Source organism: Amaranthus tricolor, chromosome 12 (genome assembly GCF_026212465.1).
Source record: "Amaranthus tricolor cultivar Red isolate AtriRed21 chromosome 12, ASM2621246v1, whole genome shotgun sequence".
NCBI classification, from domain to species: Eukaryota; Viridiplantae; Streptophyta; class Magnoliopsida; order Caryophyllales; family Amaranthaceae; genus Amaranthus; species Amaranthus tricolor.
The window spans coordinates 6517776-6533378 of record NC_080058.1 but is presented as its reverse complement, the minus strand read 5'-3'; the positions used below and the strand labels follow the sequence as shown (position 1 = coordinate 6533378).

The window sequence follows — 15603 nt, the reverse complement described above, 5'->3', positions numbered from 1 at the left end:
TTTCCTCGCCCTCATTCTTTTACTTATTTTTATGTCATCATTTTATTTTTATGTCCTTTTACCATCATTGTTTACCCCTAATAAAGAAGATAACCTTTTACTCACCTCCAAAATCAATTGCTTATCATCTACTTTCTTTATAATATAAATTTAAAACTGACCTTATTTTTTGACCCATTGAAGTCATTTCCATTGCTGATCCATCATTACATATCCTATGCATACCTTCTTCAAATGTTGGGCACTCAGGAAGCAAGTAGTACAAAGCATGTATATATTTAACACCAACATTATTCTAAACTAAAACCTTTAAGTCAAATCACAAAATAAAATCAGGGTCAACATACACAGTTTTACGCTCCCCACCCACATAATTCAAATCATTCCCTTTCTTTTTGAAACTATCCCTATGCCAAAACTTCAAGTTGAATGAATCAAAAGTACTAGCCTAAATATGCGAATAAAATTGGAAATTAGAATATAATAACTATCAAAGTTAACTACGATTAAGGGAAAATGTGTTTTTACTTACCCTTTTTAATTAAAAACAACCACGAATTACGACTAAGTTTGAAAATTTCTTGATTGAATTATGCTATTTTGTTCAACCCTAATTTCAATGGTATGGAAAAAATTGCTAACATGAAGAGATTAAGAAGATTTTAAAGTTTAAGAATGAAGTAATTAAATGTCACCTAAATTCCCTGTTTCAATAATACAAAGGATAAATAACGTTTAATAAGAAACATTTGAAATTAAAGAGTTGGTAAATTAGTTACCAATTATAAAGAATGTTGGTAGCAAACATATGTAATATTAAAAAATAATTTATATGTTAAATTATTAACAAGAAACGATTAAAAATGTAATTATTTATATTAATTTTTCCACAAATTAAATATCTAGAGAAAAATTGAAAGAAAATATATACAAGTTGAGCAAATTTGATGGACAACGATCTTTTTAAGAGACTATCCTTAATTAATCAATTTATTATTATTTTTTAGTTTAATTAAGCTTTAATAAATTGGACAAAATACATAAACTCTCTGGAGACTGGCCGGGTCAGTGACGATACAAGGCGCGGGAAGACCGACCATGGAGCATCCAAATTCCAACGCCACGATATACTGTCGACATTTGAATTTCGAAGCCAATAGGGTTCATCATATTCATATCATATCATCATAGTTCTACTATTAATAAAAAGTTCAACTTATAACAAAAAGCGGGAAACTACACTAAACAGCCATGGAAGAAACCACGACAAAGCTTAAACAGCCATCGAGTCTCCCATTTGAGTCCAAACAACTTCCTCGTATACTTTCTCTTTCTTCCATTTAAGGTTTTCTTTTTTCTTGTAAATTGAAGCTCCATTTTTCATTTTTCGTTTCTTTTCAGGTGAAGATAATCGATTGAAGATGAAGAAACTAGTAGGCGATGCTCCTAATTTCTCACTCTTTGATTTTGATTCTTCTCCTGGTATTTTTTTATATTTTTCATCCTTTTTCTGATTTTTTTTTTTTTTTTTTTTGCTTTATTTGGTTGTTTAGTAACTTGTTTAATGGCTGTTGTTATGAAATCGCCCGTAGAGAACGAGAGTGATACTAGAGATTCTGAGGTTTTCGATGAAGCAATTGATGATAATAAACCTAATATTTCTGGAATTGTTGATGCCGTGCCACATCATGGTATGTCTGTCGACTTCCTTTTTTCGAAAAAAATTTGAATTTGGTTTGTTATTGTGGGAATAAAATTTAATCTGTAAAATTTGTTGTTGAAATGTGATCTTAGAATGGATGAAATTAGATAAATTTTTCGGCTGATTGATTCGGAATTGAATTGACAGGGAAGTTAAAGCCGCAGCTGAAGATGGAGAAAGTGAAAATTGAAGGAAGGAGACGGCTTTGCAAATTATCGTCAAAAAATAATGATGATGAATATGATGTTCATAAGGATAAGATGAAGGAAGAAAATCATCATTTTTTTGATGTGTCTGATTTCAGTTCGCCATCACCTAAGAAGAACGTAGGTTGTGCGGAAAATGAGATTAGGGATATATTGAATGATTTAAGTTCAAGGCTTGAGACTCTTACGATTGAGAAGAGGAGAAACCCTAGGCCAGTTGACCTAAAGGCTGTTCCTTTGGGCGATAATTTGTTGCAGGAAGTGATAGATAAAGGTGTTGGTCAAAAGGATGATGTAGTGGACCAGGGCAAAGAGAAGAAAGTTGAGCGTGGGAATTTGAGTGAATCTTATAGAGACAATCTTGGCGAGAGAGCTAAACCGAATAAGAACACATTTGAAGAGGAATCGAGAAATGTAAATCTGAAAGCGAAGGAAAAGCCCATTGTTTCTGGTAAAAAACCAGTTTACGATATTAAAGATGATGGTGAGGATGATTGTGTTGAGGTGGGAGGTAGCAATTGGAATCAGAGAGAAAAGCTGCATGATAGTAAATTAGGCAGAGAGGATGGTGATTCAAGTGTGATTGAGGTGTTAGATGATGATGATGATGCTAATGAGGCTGTTTCAAAGGATGAATATGCCATTACTTTGAGTGGCCCTAGATCAACTTACAAGTTGCCTCCTAAAGTTGGCAAAATGTTGTATCCTCATCAACGTGATGGCTTGAGGTGGCTTTGGTCTCTTCACTGTCAAGAGAAAGGTGGGATTTTGGGAGATGACATGGGCTTGGGGAAAACCATGCAGGTAAATTATTTTTTACTTGCTCCCTGGAATTGTTTTTTTCCAACAATCTTGTTTACTTAATACTTTATTGTTAAAAAATTTCTGTGCATATCAGGTTTCTGGTTTTCTGGCTGGTTTGTTTGATTCGCGTTTGATAAACAGAGCAATGATTGTTGCTCCTAAGACACTGATACCTCACTGGATCAAAGAACTAACTGCTGTGGGTCTTTCACGGAAGATAAAAGAGTGAGCTTACTTATTTTGTGAACCTTACGGGTGTTCATTATCTACGGGGGATTATCATGTTATACAATGTATTAGTTTTGATAAATATTTCCTTTTTATGTAGATATTTTGGGACGTGTCCAAAGTTACGGCAGTATGAGCTTCAATATGTGTTTCAGGTTTTAACTTTTGCTATACATTTATCATGCAAGAAGCAAAACATTGTGCTAACATCCTTCAGCTAATTGCCTGATTTTTACCAGTATCTTTTAGTATGTTTGAGACAATAAGTGGCTTTTAAACCTTAATGTTTGCTGCTTAAGACCAATCTTTATTCTTTTCGCCAAAAGAAAAGTTTCTGAAAGTTTTGTTGATGTACAGAAAATTCTAAGTTTTGTTCTTTCAGAAGCTTTATTTTTTTGATATCTTACTTGCTTGTCTTGCAGAATAAGGGTATTCTTTTGACAACTTATGATATTGTACGGTTCAATACAAAACAACTTTGCGGAAGTGGTTTGTATGATGAAGATTGTGATGACGGTCCTCTCTGGGACTATATGATACTTGACGAGGTAGGCATTGTAACAATAGCCAATGTAATATGTCATATTAGTATACAAAATTTGATTTGCAAACATGCTGGATATTTCCTTAAATTGCAAATGCCTTTTATCCTCCATGATCCTTCTTTCTACATTTGGTTTGTTGATATGCCCAAATATTAGACTGTCTTCATATCATTTCCAATGTACTTGAAAAATATAGAAAAGGTGCAAAGAAGTTGAATCTTATGACAATCTTTCAATTTGTGTTGTATTGTGTACTAACTATTACATGATAATGAGGGGTTTAATATCATGTTAGTACTGCTCATTCATTATTGTCGAAAAAAGTTATTTGTATCAAGCATTCACTACCTAGATTTATTGTTACACTGGAAAATTTGATTTTGATTAAGTTCTTCAATTAATTTGCATTTCCTCTAATTTATCAGTATTTTGAGGTTATTAGTTATATGAACCTTAATCACAAAAGATTGGGGTCGACTATATGAACCAATATATGAGTTTTAATGTTCGTTTACATTTTTAATATTTCAAAATTTTTTCTAACTGAAACCTTCGGACATAGAACTTCTTATAGGTTTATGCTTCATCCATCAATAGAGTGAATTTTTTTTGTATAAACCTCTGCAATGAACTCTTTTAGTTACATGTATGTGTTTTTTTTCTTATCTTATTCTTTTTGTTCATTATCACTTTAGGGTCATCTCATAAAGAATCCAAGTACACAAAGAGCTAAGAGCTTACTTGCTATACCCTGTGCTCATCGTATTATCATTAGTGGCACACCAATACAAAATAACCTAAAGGTATCAATAATTCAGCTTACATATGTGACAACGTGATTGGAAATCGAACTATTAGAAAGAAAATGTGACTACTTCTATTGTCTAAAATAGGAGCTGTGGGCACTCTTCAACTTCTGCTGCCCTGATCTGTTAGGCGACAACAAAGAGTATGTGTGTTTTTGATCATTCTACTTTTGAAAGAGGATATTTTTTATTCTAAAGTATGAAGTTTGATGTATATTCAGGTTCAGAGAAAAGTATGAACACCCAATTCTTCGTGGTAATGACAAAAGAGCCTCTGAAAGGGATAAGCGGGTGGGTTCAATGGTTGCGAAGGTAATGACTATTTACATGTGTTTAACTTCTATGCTGATTTTGAGTTCTTGCTGCAAATTTACTTTTCAAAAACACCACTAATCCAAATATTAATTCTTCTAGATAGGATCCCTCATTAGGTGGGGTAATTGGTTATGATGGGGGTTTGACCTATGCATTCTTATTCTTCTGATAATTGTTTCTTAAGAAGAAGGTAGGTGATTTAAGAGTTGCCAAATAACAAATTTCCAATACCCCAATGCCATAAATGACTCCCACCTATGGGCGGTTTTGGGGGGGTTTAATGTATACAACCGTGCCCTTGTTAGTAATAGCAAAAAGGTTGATTGCGATTGACCCTTGGTAGCAAATATGGAACTTCATATAAAAAAGAAATGCACATGATTCTATGAGTCATTTTAATATAGTTCATTATAATCCAAAATCAAAGAACTATGAATCTTTGGCGTGTCAAAATCTGTTATATAAGAAAGTAAAAAAGGTTGATAATTTTAATGATCCATCTCATAACCTAAAAGTCAGAGAAGCGGGGCATCTTTGACTATTGGAATGGATGTAATGTATCTTACCTTTAATTTTTCGCTTGGTTTTGGTGTGAGTACTGCTCCATAGCCTTTACATGTGTGTTTGCTTCTATAAGGAAGATATGTTTTGTTACTTTTGGGGCCTCAGTAGTTGGAATTCAGAAATGACCTTATTTGTTTGTTTTCGTTAATTTGTTTATTTGTGAAATGTCTTTTTGATGAATTACAAGCATTATATGTCGGTTAAATTATGGTAAGGTGAAGGTTGCTGAGGTAAATAATTTTTTATAAGGAACCAATTAAGAAATAACGTCATGATTTGTTGCAGCTCATTTTTTATTTTGCACTATAGATTCTATTTTATATTACAATAAATTATTTGTGTAACTCTAGAATCTAGATGTCTGATTGCACAATCATTTGTGCTTGTAGGAGTTAAGGGAACGCATCCAGCCTTACTTTCTCCGACGCTTGAAAAGTGAAGTATTTTGTAATAATGAGTTTGGAGAGAGTCCTAAATTGTCCAAGAAGAATGAGATAATAGTGTGGTTGCGGTTGACTAACTGCCAGGTGCAATTACTGCACATTTTTTAAAGGTTACTAAAGGAACTGCTATTATCTCTTATTTATCCTTCTCTTTCACTTGTTTCATGTAGCGCAAGTTATATGAAGCCTTTCTGAAGAGTGAAATAGTTCTTTCAGCTTTTGATGGCTCTCCTCTTGCTGCATTAACGGTATCTTATCTTTGATTTATGTATTCAAGGGTTTTGTGATTATTTCTTTGCATTGGCTTAGCAGTAGATTATTGATGACTATTTATCTGTAAAGTTTGAGTAAATGCATTGATTTTTGGGTTCAAGAAATCACATGAAAAGACTTGTATTTTGCTATTCCAAGAAAAATTAGTCAGTCATGTACGTGAGGACATAATTACGACCATTTATGTGGATAACTTTGAGTGTTTAATAATTTTTGTAAATGTGTGCTGCTAGTAGTTTGTAATTCTTTGGTTTCGGAGCTAAGTGTTACCTAAGACTTCTAAACAAATTGTCTGCTAGTAATTTGAGATTCTTTTGTTTTGGAGCTAAAGGTCACCTAAGACTTCTTTGAAAATGTTGCTACTTTGCCATTCTTTGGACCATTTGGATGGAAAGAAATAGAAAAATCTTTGAAAATAGCTCTTCCATCAGATGTTTTGGGAGTGAGCCAAGTTCCTAGCCACATTTTGGGCTAATGCCAATGATTCTGTTTTAAAATTTTGTTCTACTTCTAGGTGATCTTTGTAGGAATGAAAGAGAATTTTAATGTATTTTTCTTGTTTTAAAGAGATTTTTTTGTCCCTAATATTATAACCTTTTCATTATTAAATAAATTTCCTTATTGAAAAACACAAATCTATTGCTCTATTGTGTGCTGTTGCGTGTATGTATTGCAAAAATTCACATTTCTCCATTTTAGGATACATGCAACATTTTGACTTTTGTCCATTTATTCTTAACTGAAGGAAGTATATCTTTTTGTCTAAGCATTTCAACTCATTGCAGATTTTGAAAAAGATTTGTGATCATCCATATCTGTTGACAAAGAGAGCAGCTGAAGATGTTTTGGAAGGCATGGATTCGATGCTTAATCTGGAAGAGCGTGGCCTAGCTGAGAAATTGGCCATGCATGCTGCACATCTAACAGAAAATGATGATATCCAGGAGAAGCATGATAATCTCTCATGCAAGATATCGTTCATACTATCTTTGTTGGTATGTCTGGAGTTTGGACTTTCTATCTCATATATTATCTTCTGTCATCTTTTGTTTGTTAAAATATGTTTTTAATCCTTGTAGAAAAATTTAATTCCAGAGGGGCATAGCGTTCTTATCTTTTCACAAACTCGCAAAATGCTCAATCTCATCCAGGTTAGTTCAAGTACCTCACAGCACACATTTGTGTTTGATTAGTACACTGGTAACAGGTTGCATCAATGGTATTACTTGAAAAGGGCTGTAGCATTCGACAATGTGATTACTTAATTTCTTGTTAAATCTCAATATCTGTTGTATATTTGGTGGTTCATAATAAGGTTCCTACGTAGCCTCTTTTCAAACAAACTTGCCCCAAGAATGTGAGTTAATGAAGATTCAGAAAATGATTTAATTTTTTTTTTTACCTGTCATGGACTGAAGACTGGATATTTTGAGAATATAGCTCTATGTTGTGCTATGCTTGTTTTTTGCATTGTGAAATGTAGCCTCTTCTTGCTTCGATCTAATTGTCTTAGTGTGATTTCTTTATGTTTTTGGTGTTCACATTTTTCTGGTATTATCAGGAATCCTTGACGATGAATGGTTTTGACCATTTGCGCATTGATGGCACAACAAAAGCTAGTGACAGATTGAAGATTGTAGAAGTTAGTTTCTTTATTTTTTTTATAGAATGAAATTATGTATTTTGGAGATTATAATGAATCTCATTGCTAATAACCAGGAATTCCAAGAAGGTCGTGGTGCACCTATTTTTCTATTGACCTCTCAAGTCGGTGGCCTTGGGCTAACCCTTACAAAAGCTGATCGTGTAATTGTTGTAGATCCAGCATGGAATCCTAGGTAACTATTTGTTGGAGAATTTGTGAATTTGAATAAGGCGTATATTTTGCATATAGCTTTATGGAGCTTGCTGTTAATCGTTTCTTACATTCCAAAATATCCAAAATAAAGAAATTTGAGCAAGTTTAATGCATTGCCTTTTTTTTAACAAGAAAACTTGAACTTTCATTGTTTATAGCAAACCATAACTCATTATCTGTTCACTTACATCATCTTATAAAACCATAGAAGCCAATAATAGATCGATTTCTATCTATACAGTATGGATAACCAAAGTGTAGACCGTGCCTATCGAATTGGTCAGAAGAAAGACGTTATAGTCTACCGATTGATGACATGCAGTACAATTGAAGAAAAAATATATCGAAAGCAGGTTGGCTTTCTCTTTTGTATCTGTCATTTTTTTTTTCAAGTTGAAATTCTTGATAACTTATTCGCGTCTAAAATTTTGTGTCTTAGATATTCAAGGGAGGCTTGTTTAAAACAGCTACAGAGCACAAAGAGCAAACACGCTATTTCTCTCAGCAGGTTTTTTCTGACTACTTTTTGTATGCTATGAAGCTTTTCTAAATATCTTGATGTTTTTTTTTACAACTACAACATTTTCAGGACCTTACGGAACTTTTCAGCCTTCCCAAAGATGGTTTTGATGTTTCTCCCACTCAGTTGCAGTTACTTGCAGAGCATGGTGATCAGATTTCAATGTAACAATCTTTATACTCTTATAATCCGTGTTGTTATGCTCTTCGTTTTTCAAAGCTCTAACTGGTGTTTCACAATTGGTTTATGGATGTTTTATTGCTGTTAACAGGAGTGACTTTTTGAATGTGCATATCAAATTCCTGGAATCTTTAGGCATTGGTGGTGTCAGTCACCACAGTTTGCTCTATTCCAAAACTGAACCTACATCAGTTGCCCAGGTTGAAGAAGATGAGACAAGGTGAGGAACTTCATTCTTCGGCAGTTGAGAGTTGAGACAGTTTTTATTGTAAATGTTAGCCATGTGTTGTGTGGAATTCATGCAACATGAGTGAATTATCGTTTATTTGCTAGCAAAAACGACACTTATGTTTGTGGTGTTCCATTGTACATATGTGATAATTTCCACATATGAAGGGTAATTCTAGAGGTTCTTCAACTCTATCATTCATAATGAGGCTGTAAATCTTTTCTTATTTTTCTGTCAGGAGAACAGGAACCCAAATTTATAGAAGATTTGGTTCTTCTTCAACAGAACATTATGTTAATGGGTATGATTTTCTGTACTCTAATGTGTTTGAAGATGATTCCATTCATTTTTCTTTCCTTAAATATGAATCAGTGATTTCTATGTAATGCTAATTTCACCTTCCCAGGTCTCAATATGCATTTTGTCCAAAGGATGTAAACCTCCACAAGATGAATTCTTCCCCACAATGTGCTGCTAAAATAACTGAATCAGATATCAAGGAGAGAATCAATCGACTTTCTCAACTCCTATCAAATAAGGTCTGACTTCTTTACTCTACTTGTCTGGTTAGTATCAATAGAATTACACCCTGTACATTGAACTTCAATGATCTTTTACCCCTTGGTCCTTAAAAATTTGTGTTGAACTTTTGTCATGTGACTTGTGTTTGAGATTGATTGCTTTGTTCATTATTCTGACTTAAGGAGCTATGCATCTCATTGAATTTTCAATAGCAATGGTCAAGTAGAGAGATACCAAAACAATGATCGGCTTGTTTATTTTGTGGTATTAAATGATGAGAATAGTACAACAACATTTCATTACTCCGATGCCATTAAATGATGGAAATAGTAATGAAAATTTCATGTTATTTAGCTAGAAGAATTACTTGAAAAGATTTACGATCATGTTTGTCCTACTCTAATCATATTTTCTTCACGCAATTCGAATTTGTTAGCATTTGGACAGTGGTATTAGATGGTAATGAAAATTTTGGAGGAAACATATGCTTGATGATTAGCACTTTATTACTATCAAAATGACACATTTATTATGAAAATTAATGTAAAATTTCACTAAATCTAAGTTAGGGTAACATTTTTGAAAGAAGGGGAGGGGAGGGGAGGGAAGGAGAGATTGGTTGGTGTGTTTTTGAAAGGAAAGGTGCTTGGACCCTCAAATGACAAGAGGAGATGTTGAAGAAAGTAAGAAAACAGAGTATAAACAAGAGCAAACAAAAAGATTGAAGCTTTAATTAACAAAGCACACATACAAAAATAAATGGTGTCTTAGACACCTCCCCCTAAAATGGGATTATATTTTTATTAACAAATCAACATTACATTAATGAAATAACACTCACAATGCTTGAACACATAGTATCAAACTCAAAGCGTCCACCTTACTCATTTAATACAAGAGAACATTCTAGGACTTTCAAACCCTATTTTCCCTATGTATTAGCCATCTCCCCCATATGTTTCAACCTGATTTAAGGACCTTATATAGCCCTAAAACAATATAATAAACCCTAGCCCAAAAGACCAAACGTACCCATCAAGTTCAAGCTAAAACAAAAACTCGCTAAGGGCCTTGCACCAGAGTGTTCGGCTCATCTTGTGCTTGAACAAGAACTTGCTCCCAGCATTCATTGTCTTCTATTGCTGCGTGCCTCGTTCAAGGCACCTTCCAAGTTCTTCATGCCTTGTTCAAGGCCTACCTTTGTGCATTTTCTTGCCTTGTTCAAGACACCTTTTGTCTTGTTCAAGGCACTCTTCATGCACTTCCATCTTCTTGTTCTTTGTTGCTCCATCACCATGGCACATCAAACATCCTCCTTCATTAGCCCCACCATCAAAGTCCTCAATCCCCTTGCACCCGATCATCGCTCACAACATGATGTGCCTTAGCTTGAATCATTTAGTAATCAACATCATCTCCAACAAGCGTTGATTTGGTTCTTGCCCTAAAAGTTTTCCATCCAAATCTTTTAATGTTGGAAGAATATGTTTTATTTAAAATGTGAAGGAGTTCTTCCTTCCAATTCCCTGCCCTCTATTCCCCCTTACCCTATCGTTATCCAAATGAGGGAAGTGCAATCCCTCCTTTTCCACCCCCTTTCTTTCCCCCCTCTATTTCCTCCTATCCTAACATAGTGTCAAAGTCATTCTCATTACCGCCATTATGATTGAGTGCCAAATGGGGCCTAAGTTTAAGGATTGGTTTAAAATGAATTTGTAAAAATTCCTTGTTCTGGATATAGTTCAGTTTGTACTGTTGGTTCATGCCGACTCAATCTTTTGGAATTAAGATTTTGACATTGTATTAATAAATTGAATAGAGGCTAGTCTCGCCAAGATCCAACTTTCATGACAAGCTGAAACTTGCTTATGATCAATCATATTATCCTCTTTTGAAATGGATCATGAGGATGAGTTGTGGTATGCTTCATTTGAATAGCAACCTAGCTGACTTTTCTAGCTTCTCAGATACCATCATCACATAAATAACGCTCTTGTATCATTTAGACTTTAGAGATCATGGTGTTGTCTTTTTAAGTGGTTTGCTATCGGTACCAGACACTAGCTAGTTGTTATTGACGTTTAGCCTTCCAGAGCGGCCTAGATATTCAGAGTTACTTGGGCTTTTATAGCAGCAGCCAATATAACCATTAGAAAGCCAGTGCAATGACTGATGGTTATTGTTAACTGAGTTCGCTACTCATGATTCTGTTTTGTTGATTGTCGTATTTTGCTCTCTTCAAATTCTTCAGGATACTATTTCAAGATTGCCAGACAAAGGGGAGAAAATTCGGAAGCAAATCGCAGAATTAAATATGGAGCTCGAAAACTTAACCACACCCGAGAAGGCCAACCAGGTCGTTGAATTGGATGAAATTACTGATGCATTACAGAGGTCATTACATGTATAGAACATTCATGTAGGAAACATCATTGTTTCCCTTTTTTGCTTTGAACGAGAATGTAAATAAACTTGTGGCTTTACAATTTTGCTCGGTGAAGTTCAACTAAGGCCATTCACAAGGGCACTGGCTTGATGCCCGTTGCTGGAATGAAGTCAATCTAACATTTTATTACATTTCGTTATCCCAGTATCATTATATGCTTTCATTGCTGAATTTAAAAATCAATTGAACATTGGATTATGAAGTAAAAATATCTTCATTTTATGTGATACCATAACAGAAGTATCTAGCAAGTTCTGTATTTTCTGAATCACTGTAGCTCCATATCATTTCTCTGATCACATGATATTAAAAACGCAGGTTTTATCAATAATTTCTCTGTATTTTATATCACTTGCTGCCAGGCTGCATCAACAGGAGTAAATTGGGTTTGCAGTTTGTCTTTATATAACCCGTTTTAATAGGAATTCTAAAGAGAGGAGACAATTCATGAGTTACTTGATGTGGAATCAATTACAAATTGGTAACACAAGCTCGAATAACTATTCTTTAGTCCTTTTGATTATATACCTTTTGGAATATGCTAATTTTATTAATCGTTTATATCGAGTTTTTGATAATTGGAAAAAATCACCAACTTGTGTTTAATTTGATATTAATTGAGTTTAATATCATTTAAATCGAACATAATAAGAGAATTATAAGTATAATAGTTAAAGATTTTATCTTTCAGGTCTTACAAAAGAAAATTATTTTCTTTTCCTTTTATTTTATCTGTAGAGAATTCTTTAGTCATATCCCGTCATCAAAACAAATAGAACATATAGGGTCAAAGATAAACTCAAGTTGTGTTCGACAGTTAACTATTTCGAAACAAAATCTGCTCTTTTTACCGAATAATGAGCAATGATCAGATAGTGAACCTTAATTATTCTCTTTTATGGACTTAATTATGAGAGCACCATTTATGGAATTCACTGGACTGGACACCCTATTCAACATATTAGTCATATTCATGATCATGAGCTGCTACACATAATGCTACTAAATATTGAAGATGCCGTGAAAAAAAGTAAAAAATAGTCGTCGACAGCAGGGTTCGAACCTGCGCGGGCGAAGCCCAACAGATTTCAAGTCTGTCTCCTTAACCACTCGGACATATCGACTTCATGTCAATTAGCTGCAGTTAATAATAATTGAACGTTATACACCTTTGTCTTTGTTTTTCTCCCCTGTTGTTTGCTTTAGAAAATGAATAATTTTCAGATAAATATGAATTAAACGCCAGTTTAAGGAAATCAAGCTTGATTTGGCTTGGGTTCATAGTGTTTTGTCCCATTCTATTCGAATGTCTTATTTATTTTAATAACAAATATTTCAAATTGTGTTTGATTATATACATTTTTAAAATTTAAATTTTTTTTCCTAAAATAATACAATGATGGTTATATAAATATTTCATAATTAATATATAAACTATTCTTCCAAAGATATAAGTTGTTGATTTTTTTTGCATGAATTATCATCTGATTACACTATTTTTAATCAAACTATCTAAACTACTATACTAAAACAGATACCAAATAAAATTTTCAATGACATGTGTCAAGTTATGGTTAAAATCTTTTTCCGCCTAATTGAATTTAGCATAATAGTCAATTATGTCATTAGATTATTATAGGAAATAATCAAGAATTATAAAAGTAATAATATATATGTTAATAAATAAAATGTATATTAAGATGAATCAAACAAGATTACTTTTGACTATACTTTAACTCATGTATTGACTATTGAGAATAAAATACAAACTAAGTGTGATGATGAATAACGCCTACAAATACATTTAATTTGAATAGAAAAAAATAGGAAGTATAACTTATGTAACCAAATATTCATGTTTCTTGTTGGGTAAAATTTGTTCTACTCTTTCAGAGCTGGTTATATTTTTGGCCAAATAGTCAATGAAACCTTAGCGCGATGTACTTAAAATAAATAAACACATTATTTATTCATATTGAATACACTTGCTGAAAATAAATCCACTATCCACTTATTGTCATTCTTAATTGGTTGAATTATGAAGAAGGTTTGAAGAATAATGGTTCAAAATAATTGATATGTGTGTTTATTTTCATCAATTATACACAATAAGTATGTTTATTAAAAAATAAAGGGAAATTCCACATGGTAACATCTAGTTTTCACGCCAGTAGTAGCATTTTTGTAAGATTTTTCCATATGGTAGCATCCAGTTTATACACTATCTAACTGTCGTAGCATTTTCCGTTAAATTCTTGTTAATTTCTATTTAATTCATTATTTTGTAAGATTTTTCCACATGTTAGCATCCAATTTTTGCTCTCAAATGTTTAATTCACCGATTAATTTATCAACGCCCTTAAATGTTGTAACAATTTTATTTTCATTCAAATTATTGGCATTATATAATTCAAAAGGTGTATTACAAACACTAATAAATAATTCAAAAGGCGGATTTTATAAGCTCAAAAGGTGCATTTCATAAGTTCAAAAAGTGCATTGCTAGCACTAATACATATCTACTTAATCGTTACAACATTTAAGGGCGTTGATAAATTAATCGGTGAATTAAACGTTAAAATAGTGAAATAAATATTTAAGTGCAAAAATCGGATGGTATCATGTAGAAAAATCTTACAAAATGATGAATTAAACGGAAATTAACAAAAATTTAATGAAAAATGCTACGACAGTTAGATAGTGCATAAACTGAATGCTACCATGTGAAAAAATCTTACAAAAGTACTAGCACTGACTTTTCATGAAAACTGATGTGAAATTTCCCAAAAATAAATAACTAGTAGAATTATTTTCAATAGTTGAGCATAAATTAGGTTATTAATGACAATTTCAACTATTTTTCCCTTCATTGTTGGCCACTATTATGTTTATTTTTTTTAAAAAAAAAATAATTTTTTTGAGTCAATGATCTAGCGTCAATGTATGTAAGTTTTGGGATTGGATCTTGGGAATGTGTAAAAAGCTAAAAATATTCGTAAGTTGATCGTAAGATAATATTTGCTTAAATGATTTATATTAGTATTACTTTCACTATAGAGCATGAATATGATCTTCTCCCACTTAGACTCTTATATAAAACCGGAATAATGAGTTGATTAATATAATTATGAGACGTTTACTGTAAGAGCGTATCTAATGGCTCATAAAATATGGACTGATAACTATTTATCACCTAATAAATATTGGTTATCTACCAAAAAAACAAACTAAGGAGAGAGAATCAGGAATCTAATTATTACTCCCTCCGATCTTTCAATATAGTCCCATATAGGTTGGGCACGGATATTAAGGGTTGTGTGGGGTCCATTAAAAAGGGTAAATAGTAAAGGGTAAGTAGTGAAGGATAAGTAGTGAAGGGTAGTTGGGTAAGTAAGGTATATGGGGGTATATTCGTAATTACTTGTGTGAACTAAGGGTATTTAAGTAAAAAAGGATTGCCAAAAATAGAAATGGGACTAATTCAAAGGTTTTGCCAAATAAGGAAATGGGACTAAATTAAAAGATCGGAGGGAGTATTAGAGAAAGAGCTGGTCCCACCTTTTTTCACCCAAACAGAAAAATGAAAGTAAAAATAATTAAGAAAGTAATTAATTATTATTCGCAAAAGCAAGTAATTAGTTAGGGAAAATATTTAAAAGAAAAAAATACAGTAACACAAAATGTAAGATTTGTTCCTTTTCAATATTTTTAATCTTAATAAAAAATTACCCAAAATAATCTAATCTTAGAATAATCTCAACTATCAATTAACCATGAATAATCCTTTGTATTATATCATTTAACCCGGACTATTGTTTCGTCACCTACTACCTGCTTGTATTAATTTAAATAAAATTTCTCTTTTTTTTTATTTTTTATTTTTTTTACATGTTTACTTATATTTACTGATTACATACTTGATACTTCCTCATTTCTTCATCCTTTTCACTTTCATTTCATGA

The 15603-nt window shown here is 32.7% G+C and overlaps 1 protein-coding gene and 1 non-coding gene across 2 annotated transcripts; one reads left to right on the top strand and one right to left on the bottom strand.

The window, feature by feature from the left end:
• Window positions 1-1090: 1090 nt before the first annotated feature.
• On the top strand, window positions 1091-12015 carry LOC130828396 (protein CHROMATIN REMODELING 24). The gene is made up of 23 exons (XM_057694364.1): window positions 1091-1318; window positions 1402-1482; window positions 1593-1691; window positions 1850-2712; window positions 2807-2937; window positions 3041-3095; window positions 3363-3488; window positions 4181-4288; window positions 4379-4434; window positions 4513-4603; window positions 5560-5697; window positions 5784-5861; window positions 6672-6881; window positions 6966-7037; window positions 7448-7528; window positions 7606-7724; window positions 7986-8097; window positions 8184-8252; window positions 8334-8428; window positions 8536-8664; window positions 8912-8974; window positions 9080-9212; window positions 11447-12015. Exons 1-23 carry the CDS (start codon window positions 1252-1254, stop codon window positions 11603-11605), a joined length of 3135 nt encoding a protein of 1044 aa, XP_057550347.1. The 5' UTR covers window positions 1091-1251; the 3' UTR covers window positions 11606-12015.
• A 668-nt stretch (window positions 12016-12683) lies between these two features.
• TRNAS-UGA (transfer RNA serine (anticodon UGA)) lies at window positions 12684-12765 on the bottom strand. The gene has a single exon. It is a non-coding gene; the product is annotated as a tRNA-Ser (tRNA).
• Between the last annotated feature and the right edge of the window lie 2838 nt (window positions 12766-15603).

What these genes read in the sequence shown, in the direction of transcription:
- LOC130828396 (XM_057694364.1), top strand. Translation starts at nt 1,252, where the DNA reads ATGGAAGAAACCACGACAAAGCTTAAACAGCCATCGAGTCTCCCATTT. An exon ending in TGAGTCCAAACAACTTCCTC is followed by an intron (nt 1,319 to 1,401) that starts GTATACTTTCTC and finishes GTTTCTTTTCAG; the next exon opens with GTGAAGATAATCGATTGAAG. An exon ending in ACAGAACATTATGTTAATGG is followed by an intron (nt 8,975 to 9,079) that starts GTATGATTTTCT and finishes TCACCTTCCCAG; the next exon opens with GTCTCAATATGCATTTTGTC.